The sequence below is a fragment of the Terrapene carolina genome, unplaced genomic scaffold (genome assembly GCF_002925995.2).
Source record: "Terrapene carolina triunguis isolate 2854851 unplaced genomic scaffold, T_m_triunguis-2.0 Scaffold84, whole genome shotgun sequence".
Taxonomy (NCBI): domain Eukaryota; kingdom Metazoa; phylum Chordata; order Testudines; family Emydidae; genus Terrapene; species Terrapene triunguis.
The window spans coordinates 35,084,510-35,095,194 of NW_020664435.1; the positions used below are offsets into that span (position 1 = coordinate 35,084,510).

The 10,685-nt window shown below is 42.1% G+C and overlaps 1 protein-coding gene across 1 annotated transcript in view; it reads right to left on the reverse strand.

Moving 5' to 3' along the window:
- Nucleotides 1-316: 316 nt before the first annotated feature.
- CROT (carnitine O-octanoyltransferase) overlaps nt 317-10,685 on the reverse strand; it is a 40,000-nt gene continuing 29,631 nt past the window's right edge. The window contains exons 12-16 of the mRNA XM_029911006.1: nt 9,771-9,894; nt 4,452-4,530; nt 3,291-3,384; nt 3,004-3,123; nt 317-2,525 (exon numbers count right to left, since the gene is read on the reverse strand). Coding sequence (XP_029766866.1) covers nt 2,405-2,525; nt 3,004-3,123; nt 3,291-3,384; nt 4,452-4,530; nt 9,771-9,894 — 538 coding nt within the window. The 3' untranslated portion in view covers nt 317-2,404. The remainder of the gene's footprint in view (nt 2,526-3,003; nt 3,124-3,290; nt 3,385-4,451; nt 4,531-9,770; nt 9,895-10,685) is intronic.

Below are 10,685 nucleotides of genomic sequence, written 5' to 3' on the forward strand. Positions count from 1 at the left end.
CCCTCTGGATGGACACAAGTTTGTTGTGAATGGACCCCACTCCTAAATCCCATGTGCTTCTAAGCCCCCCTGGGTTGGGTAGTGACTGATCACTGTTCCCAGCTCTGGATTGCTCAGGCACACATTGCCTGGTACAGACCTTGTACAGGTTACTCTTCCTGGGCAGGGGGACTGCAATCTGGCCACCTAAACCCCAGAACCAATGCCCCAGCTCTCCCAAGCCCCCTGTTGCCTTCTCTGAGTGCTCTGGTTTTCTAGTTATGCCCTTCAGGGACAACCTGGCAGCAAAGCAATGAACACAGGCTTAGCAAAAGAATTCTTAACCACAACCACTTTATTCTTAAAGCACAAGCAAATTACAGATCTATGGAAATCAACAAACAGTCCTGAATGTAATCCCCCTGGTCCAATCTCACCCTGTCTGGGAGTCCTGGTTCTGGTCAGTGTCCTCAAGCAGATACTCTCCTGCCGTCACTCTCTCCAGCAAGTTCTGCTTACAGGTGCCAATGGTATGGTCCTCTGTTAGCAAAGCAGCCACCTTTTCAAAATAGTCTCTATCCCATTTCTATCCATGTGTTTTGGCTGATGAAGTTCCCAGCTTCATTCCCCACTCCTCCCCCAACGTGTGAAGATAGTCAATGGCCTTGCTGGTAAAACCCCATTTTTCCAGAAAGGAAAAGTCATTCAACATTGATGGCTCACACTGTTTACTCTTTTGAGGTGTCCCATAACCTAGCATGAGCACAGAATGTCTACAACAGCCTGATCTTGTCAAGATTAGATTGGTTTTCAACACCACCTGGATTTAACCCAATATGGAGGTTACAATGCAGTAAAGGTTACAATCACAAAATAGATTCACAAAACATGAAGTTTACAATTTGGCCAGGATAAACACTCAATCTGTTACACCTAGTATTCTAGCAATTGTAGTGTCTGCTTGCACACAACACATGGGTATGAACATATCACGGTGGTCTAACGAATAGGGCACTGAACTGCAAGTAAGAAGGACTTGGGTTCTGCTCCTGCCTGATTGTTGATCTGCTGTATAAACTTTGGCAAGTCATACACCTCTCTTTCTACTCGAACATTTTGTCTGTTTTGATTAACTCCTCAGAGCAGGGATAGTCTCTTCTTATGTTTATTTTAGAGCACTTAGGAAAGTTGGCTATTAAAGAGTAAGTGTCAATGTTAACTAAAGTGATGCTAACTGCACCATTGTAACATGGTACCTACCACAATGAGGTTTTGATCTCAGTGAGAATTCTAGTTGCTCTACTGTAATACAAACAATAATAATTCCTGACTTCTCCAGGGGCCCCAATACCTCCAAAAGGGCAAACAATGGGGATTTTAGAATCTGTGTTAAGTCAGTTTCATCATCTGTACACAAGAATCTCCCCTTTTGGAAAGTTTGGTTGCTATGCATCAAGCAGTATAGATATAAACCAATCAACCAACATGAAACAAACTTTTTGGATTGTTTTATTTCTAAGAAGAAATTACAAAGCTTATCAAACAAAAGTCTTCTTTAAAATCCAAAGAAAGCTTAAAATCCTGAGAGTTTTATCAGACTATACTTAATGCCAGTTTTAAATTTGCACTTAATTTCTGTGGAGCAGCAGTGATATTTGTAGTTATTTCATCACAAGTATGTCATCCTTTGGAAACTTGCAAGTAGCCATCCTAGTTTCATCTCTTTATTTTGAAAAGGAACCATCTTGAATTTAAAAGTATTTTTCAAACTATAGTGACCTCAGCCTTCACCTGAGAAACTAATCTCTATTCACAAATAAGCTCTTGATTTGAAATCATCCCAATGGTGAAAATGGAAGACAGCTAATAATAAAAATCATATATAACTTGAAGAGTCTGTTATTCTAATATTTCTCCTTGATTCTTTCACAAATGAAAAATCATAAAAACTGTCACCAATGTCCATTGCAAAAGCACCATAATGTATTAGCACTGGAATGGTTACTCTGAACTAAAGAATAAGTGCACCATAGAAATAAACTTCACCGGATTATCACATACTCTATCAGCTACCATTAGGAAGGTTATAAAAACAAGCCATCACAAATTCTCCATTTTCCAAAAATCACGATAGTCTGATACATTTGCATTGTTGAGGCATAGTTTAGTATTGCATAGTTCTACGCTGATCGTTTGCATTGTTGGTGCAAATGGATATATTATTCTTAAAAGAAACTTGCATTGCTGCTGCAGTAAATCTCTTAAAATGGACAGGTTTTGCATTAGTTCTGCTTAACGTCTATGCTGAAGTATCATTAAGTGTTTTACATAGAGTTTAACGCTCTTCGTGACAAGCATTTCATTTAGCAAGTGCCAGATACAATAATGCACAATATGTGAAGGCACAGTAATGTCACTATCAACTCTACAGATGGGCTGTGGCCATTAGTTGTATCATGTCCTGAAGAGACTGGAACAAGTTCTTACACAGCATTTCTGCATCGGTCTCTGGGCATGATTTCCAGGCAGTGCAGGTCACAACAATTCTATCAGTATAAAGGTTAACTAGTTATTTTAGATCATGAACTTTAAGCACATCCCCACACAAACTGTAAAATTATTCGCTGAATTTTGAAACATGGGTGTCTAAATTGGGCACCTAAATAACATTGTCTTGATTTTCAAAGAAGCTAAACATCCAGAGCTCCCATTGACTTCAGTAGGACATGTAGGTGCTCAGCAATTCTGAAACTCAGGCCACTGTAGTTTAGATGCCGAGATGGATTTAGGTACCTAACTTTAGTCACTTACATTTGAAAGTGTTGTCCATATCTTCCTTTACTGCAACTAGCTTTAAGATTCTGGATATTCTCTCTCTTTCCCTCCTATTAGCTGTGAACTTCCTTTACCTTCGTGACATTGATACAATCGGGCAACGTAAAAACGGGGAAGAAGTTCTGATAACAGCTTTATAGTTTTCTTCTGAGTGATGCCAGGCCCAAGAAGGTGAGAATATACCCTTACCTGTCATCTCTGATTCTATAGAAAATGCCATAGCCATGATGTATCATGGGGACTGCAGCTCCACCAATTTTAGTGTAGCCAACCAGGCTAGTGGAAAGCACAAAATTTCCACCTCCCCCACTGTGAAGTAAAAAAAAGCAAATTGTTTGATTTAAATTAGTATTAAAAAGTGGAGCTAAGAAATACAAAATTATTGGGATCAAGAGATTGGCCAGCTGAAGGCAAATGTGATAAACCCATCAACACCCAGAGGTTTGACTTGCGTATAGGACAAGACTAATAATTACCTTCTAGTGAATGCAGGGTCTGTGAAGAGTTCTGGCACAGGGAGTCCTTCCTCTTTTGCTACGAGTAGGAGACCCAGAAGATGACGGTCAAATCCTGTCAAACAAACAAGAAACCTCATAACAGAGAAATATCTAGTTCTTCCTGGTCTGGACAATGGGAAGTTCAAATGCTGGACCCAGAACAGATCATGGGAGAGTCCTAAAAAGAAAGAGGGATCCAGACTGAAGCACCCTGAAGCCATCTCCAAAATGTGGTGTCCAAAGAGGCCTTTGCATTCAGCCTACAATGGAGATAAAAATACAAAGAGTTTACTTCATTACTAGCCCCCTCCAACTCCAGTGAGAAACATCTCCCCTTTCACGCTAGGAGGCAACCAGCACCATCTGGGAATGGGCCCAAATGATCGAGGGCACAGACCCCTGAGCTAACCAGTAGGAAATGCTGAGGAGAGGGGTGTTGCCCAAGCCCTGCCCCTTAAAGTAAGTTAGGTGCCTAGCCTCAGACCAGCACCATCAGCTCCTCCTCTTCTATATTTTGTGTGGGGCTTGAGATGATAGGCATGCTCTAAGGTGGCCTCTGAGCATGCCAACCAGATCAGGCCATGAGCTAGGCCGGGGGCACAGCTAGTTTGAGCATTCTGCTGGGGTTTAGGTGCTGAGCAGGCTGATGGCGTCAAGATTTAGGCAGTGTGTGCATGCCCAGCAGTGGATTTTTAGGCACCCAGAAGAGTTTACTGCAGAACTTAGGCACTTACAGGGTTAGGCAGCAGCTGAGCTGGGTTTTGAGGATCTAAATCTTGGACTTAGGCACCTACGTGGCAGTTAGATGCTTAAGTCCCTTTGTGGATCTAGCCCCAGGGGACTGAAATTACTTAAACGTCCATGGTTAGGACCCTCGCTCCCACTCTCCTCCCCCCTCACCTCTCCCCCCGTGCACCCTCCCCCCTGCAGGAAGAAGAGAGGCAACACATAAGCTAGAAGGAAATGCCAAGGGGTATAAAAAGGCAGGGGCTCCCAGCAGAAATTCATAATATTTCTGTTCCCCTGGGTGGTCTTAGATTACTCAGACTGACCTAGTAAGGAGCCGGAGAAATCATATTAGCACAAAGTAAATCTCCTTTTTCAGACACAAGAGAAAATTAGTCGTTAAAAAGAAAATACCTTTTCCATTCTCGCACTCTTTCATCATCTTGTTGTGCTTTGCAAATGCCTTTAGCATCTGTTGCTGCCGTTTATGAGACTGTGTTAAATAAGAAAAACAAAACCAACCCAGTTGAATATTACAAGAGACACAGATAAGCAAGTTCCTTCCTTTCACAAGCTTTAGAGCTTAAGAAGAGACGAAAATTTAGGAGCATGGAAAAGCTACATTTGTGCCTTATGTCTCTCTCGTTTTTTCAAATTCCTGTGATTTATTTTTTTTCCTGAACCCTGTTTTTTGCACAGGAGCTCTTGATAATTTGTTTCCTAAGTCTTAGCCAATTACCTTCTGTGCAGAACAGTTTTCTAAACCTTAAGCCCTTTCTCTTTTTTCCCCCCACTAATGACAGAAACTGAAGGAATTGAAAATGGTCACTTTAAACTAAAGAGATTGAATACAATGGCTTTCCTACACTAACACCGACTTAGAAATACATCAGACACTAGCGCACATGACTGCATTTCACAGACACGGAACTGCATGTGGAAATCACAAAAGTGAAGAGAGAAAGCCATACGGAAATAGCAAAGCATCTCACTTCATTGCTCTTAAATTAAACACACGTAGCAACTAGATGCACAAGGAGGGCTTAAGCACCAAAGTGTCAGTTAGGCAGCTAAGTCCAATATATGGCTACCACTGGCATTCACAAAACCACTGTTCAGCTGCAGCCTAATCCTATAAGCACCTAAATTTCCATCAGTAAAGTCCTTAGACGGAGGGACAGCCTGGCCAAACCTGAGCAGTGCTGTGACCCCATGTGCCAGGTTGCAGTGCCCATAGAGAGGTGCCGGGCCCAACCCCGTGGGATAGGAGCCAAGTTGCCACTGTGGGGGAGTGCTTGGTCTCCAAACCCCTCACAACCACCACTCGCAGTGGTAATTTTTTTTGGAAGGGTGGGGAGGTCTCAGTTTCAGATTTTGCCTCGGGCCCCCAAAACCTCTGTATGGCCCTGACTATGCATTCCCTTGCTTATATCGCCTGGGCTCAGAGACCACCTTATAGCACAACTACTGTAGCTGTCCTCGCACAAAATGACAATGATGGTGCCTCCCCATAGTTAGAGTACTCATCCAGCACATGGGAAACCGCTGTTGAAGCTGTTCCACTATCATTGGGCCTGAGAGACAGAGAATGATTCTACAGCCTGGTGGTTTCACGTTCCAGTCCCTGCTCCACTGAATATTTAGGTCTTTCATACAAAGTGGAATAGCTTCAACAGGAGAGAGCCATAGCCCAGTGCTAAAAGCACTCACCTAGGAGATGGGAAAACTGGGTTCAAGTCAGGCACAGCAGGGATCCAAACCCACGATCCAAATCCACATCCTGGTGAATGCTTTAACCACTGGGCATGGGGGAAGAGGGGCACCACCTCTGTTCTTCAGAAAGGGCTGACCTAGCCTATGTGCCTAACTCCAGGAGAGGGTTCATGTCTCTGAATACCAAGCACAGACTGGCACCCAACTCCCTTTGAGGAGTGATGTATAGGCCCCAGCCCTCCTCAGCATTTCCTACTGACTTGCTTATGCAGTGCTCAGCTCAGCATGCTAGCATCTGTGAATCATGTTTTTAGGCACCTAGCTCTCCCCATACACTGTAGAGGGAGCCTGGGCGCCTAATTTGGAGTTTGGAGCATTGCAGTGCTCTAGTCCCCCTTGTGAATCTAGCCCAGAGGTGCTGCTGTCCAGGTCAGTGAAACACTGAAAAGAGCTGCCATAAAGCTGAGTGCAACAGATTAAAAGGGAAGCAGATTGAGTTTTTAAATGGATGAACACTAGGGAAGCTCTTAGCTTTATTATGTTATTAAAGATTCTCAGATAGACTGGCTCACTGCTAGGTCCCAACTCGATCTGCCTGGGCAAAGCTCTATTAACTTCAAGGGAGGATCAGATTGCAGGATCCAGGCCTAAGCTGTTGTAGTTAACGATGAGTAAATACAGAAATATAATAAAATACAGGGGGCAAAAGACAACAGCACTAGTAGAAGGAATGTACTGAAAGAAGAACAGAGAGGAGTAGGAACAAATAGTATACTTTTTAAAATCTCTAGCTATCAAATTATATCAGAGGACAGAAAAATAAGAGAACAATGGGCCTATTAACATGATAGCAAAGCAAGGATAACTTGGTTATTGAAAAATAATGACTTATTTGCATCAGTAGAATATTGGCAATGCATCCATAAGAATGGCCATACTGGGTCAGACCAATGGTCCATCTAGCCCAGTATCCTGTCTTCCAACAGTGGCCAATGCCAGGTGCTTCAGACGGAATAAAAAGAACATGCAATCAAGTGATCCATCCTCTGTTGTCCACTTCCAGCTCCTTGCAAACAGAGGCTAGGAATATTCAGAGCATTGGGTTGCATCTCTGCCCATCCTGGCTAATAGCCATTGATGGACCTATCCTCCAGGAACTTATCTAGTTTCACAGGTTGATTGTGCATTGTGTGAAGAAGTACTTCCTTTTGCTTATTTTAAATCTGCTGACTGATGTACTTGTGAGTATTAATGAGGAAAGACTGGAAAAAACTGAGTTTATTTAAACAATGGAAACAGCTATTTAGCCATCATGTAAAATGAGGGGGCTACTTTTGTGGATGATATGAAATTAGGGGTAAGTCAAGGAGCTGGAACTGTTCAGTTATTTTTAAAAAGTCTTTTCATACAGGACAGGTGCCATGTGACTGGAAAACAGTTCATGTATAGCTCAAATGTAAGAGAGGGTTCTAGGAAAGAGACTGAAAATGACTGAGCCGTACATTTAACAACTATATAAAGAAAAGCTGGAAATTACACTTCAAAAATGCATTTGGAAAAGTACAGTTCAGAAGTGAGATAGCACGGATTTGTGAGAGGAGAATAACTTCAGAATAATCTAATTACTTTTCTAACAACTTTTGGTTTAGACAGATGAGAAAAATTAGGGTCAGTATACCAGGACTTTCTGAAAGCTTTTCACAATGCGATGGGGTAAGCAATTGCAAAAACACTGTAAATGCTGTTTGACTGTAGTGATAAGTACCCCAACTTCAATTCTCTGGTCTTTACTTGCTCTCCCCAGTGCAGAATTGCCCATTTGTAAGAACTTTTCCCCCAGCATGCATTCTCTGAAGCTGGCCCTTTAAATTTGGCAGAGGCAAACAGCTGTAGTCCTGACAGGGTTAGTTTGCAAATGGCTGCTGCAGCTTTCTGTTATTCAGTTGGTAAGTACATGTTATTTTTTATCCCCGTTTTTTCTTTCCTATTGCACTCTCTCATGGGTTGGATAATAAGTGTAAGGGTAGAGTTAAGCCAGCCAGTCTCTCTCAGGGTCAGGAAGGAATTTTTCATTGATCATGCTCTCTCCTTCCTTTAGCTAGCTATAGGTTTATTTGCCAATTAGTGTTGTTGCCCACCATCATGGTTTTAAAAGTATAAGAGTTTTGTGATTATGTTTAACCATAGATTTTAGAGAGAGATAAGTCCTACTAGTTAGTCTATTCTCCTGGCAATGTAAGCACAAATATAGGTTAGAGATGGCATGGTTGTCAGCAAATTGCTCCAAACACTAAGCCCAAGATCTGTCTCTGCTCTGACACTACATTCCATTTATTTATTTATTTATGAAGCCCCTTTGACCAAAAATGGTGGATAATGGTAACAGAAGGACACAAACTGAAACGGTCAATAACTGATGGGTTCTTAGCAACAACAAACTATTAAGCTTACAAGAAGAATGAGGGGGGATTTGATAGCTGCTTTCAACTACCTGAAAGGGGATTCCAAAGAGGATGGATTGAGACTGTTCTCAGTGGTAGCAGATGAAAGAACAAGGAGTAATGGTCTCAAGTTGCAGTGGGGGAGGTTTAGGTTGGATATTAGGAAAAACTTTCTCACTAGGAGCATGGTGAAGCACTGGAATGGGTTACCTAGGGAGGTGGTGGAATCTCCTTCCTTAGAGGTTTTTAAGGTCAGGCTTGACAAAGCCCTGGCTGGGATGATTTAGTTGGGGATTAGTCCTGCTTTAAGCAGGGGGTTGGAGGTCCCTTCCAACCCTGATATTCTATGATTCTATGATTCTAAGGAAAGAAAAAGAAGTGATGAGATAGTAAGGCTCTGTTTTTGCAAAGCTCTTAAGCACATGCTTAACTTTTAAGCACCTATTCAAGTGCATCCTATTCAGCAAAGCAGATAAGCATGTGCTTGAAGTTCATCAGAAGCAACAGCATTCAGAAATGGAAGAGAGAGCAGTTAGGATGAAATTTAAAATGATGAAGGGAATCAGAAAAATGGAGAGGAAGAGAGATCCCAAGGGATCAGTGCTAGAAACAGCAAAGTTCAATATTAATTGACTGTGTGAGTCTGACTGTAAGAAGATAAATAAAGACAGCAAACGGAAAAGCAGGGAGGAAGATAAGAAAACAAGGGGAAGTCAGATTTGAGTGATGGTATTAAACGTCAGAGTTTTAAAGCAGCAGCACAAATGAATAAGAAGCCAATGAAGTGAAGAGGAGAGAAGAAATAAGGACAGTACAGCAAAGCATCAAACAGATGTGGTTTGGTGGCACAGTGCTGTGTAAGCCCAGTATCCAAGATGAAGAACATGAAGAGAAGCTTTGGATTTTCTCTAAGAAGATATGTAAACATATCTTGCAAGATCCTTTCCCTTTCCTTTCATCTCCTCAGGCTCCCAGACAGGTGCAGAGGGAGAAGCAGAGGAAGAAACTTTCAGCAGCAGCCAGTGCCCGGGGAGAGAGAGAAGCAGGTTATGCTGGTAAGCTAAACCTTTTGAAACTTGGGGAGGGGAGGGGAGGTGGGGGAAACAGAAGAGAGGTCAGCTCCCCAGCTCAAGTATTCAGGAGATGAAAGACTCTTAGACTTTGGAATCAGTCTTACTGTCAGCAACTTCCCCATGCAGATTTCACAAACACAGATGAGCATGTGCACCTCCCAGATTCCATGCCTCATAGCGATGAGTCTGCCATTGGCACAGCACTGACCACTCTTAATTGGGAGGGGTGAGGGGCATGTGTGGGGAGTGTACGACATAAAGCAGAGTTAAAAACAAAAATAAAGTTAAAATAAAAAAAGAGAGTGGGGTCATATACTGCACTTCACCTAAGATAGCAAAATTCTGAGAGCCAGCCCTGGTGGTGACATACCCACTTGAATTAACTAGCTGAAGATGACTTCTTCTCCAGTTACTGACACAATTAATGGCATATTCTCTTATCTAAAGTAGATCGGATGGCAGGTCTTTTAAATACATTACAACTAAAGCAGATTTTCAATACTTACACTGCAAGATGGATCCAGCATGGATTTGCACCACTCCACTGCTTCCACCGTACATGGTCTCATAGTCTCAGTGCGTCCGTGGTAGAAACGTCTGGTCATAGCAGTTTCATAACAGCAGCCTGGGCTAAGAAGGAAAATTAGGACAAAGTGTCTCACTACAAAGATAAATCTTTTCTCCTCTCTAAAGGAAAAATGTCATATAAAAGATATTCTATCCCATTACACTCCATTACAAACAAGAGTAAGCCACTCATTTTCTTTTAAGTCTCTGAAATGTAATACAGATTACTCAATGATAAGAAAGTTTTCAAGAGGCAAGTTAGGACTAAGGAAATTCAGATGCCATTATAAAGTCATAAAAAAATCTGGACTGTTTCATGAGATGCTTTTTGCAAATGCTAAGGCTTCCATACCCCCTTATGTAGGTGAGTGGAAAGTAAGCAAGCTTCAATTTCCTATGTATTCTTCCATCAAGGATAAAGGAGAGAAGGCATCTGCCCCACACAAGACCCACAGATTTGGGGAATCCACTAGTAACAGGGGGCATCTACAAACAAGTTTAAGAAGGGTCCTTACCCAGATTGTTTTTGTTGGGCAATTAATATAACCCAGTGTTCAATGACCTTTGCCAGGAATGTGGCCTTTTTGCAGATGACACCCTCAGGCAACTATTTGCCAGCTCTGTGATGACTCATATTTAAACTATTTTAAATACTAACAGATGGTAGTAAAGGCACATGTAAAGGAGGGACATAATCACCAACAAAGAGAGAGTCTCCAATAACTTTTGGCTGGGAGTACAAAATAAAACCTGCCTCAGCCACCTGCCCAGTGTGCAAGGACAGGAACTTGGTTGTACACTATCTTTTTGTTATGTTGTTATAACTTTTACAGGTAGACTTTGTTGGTGATGGG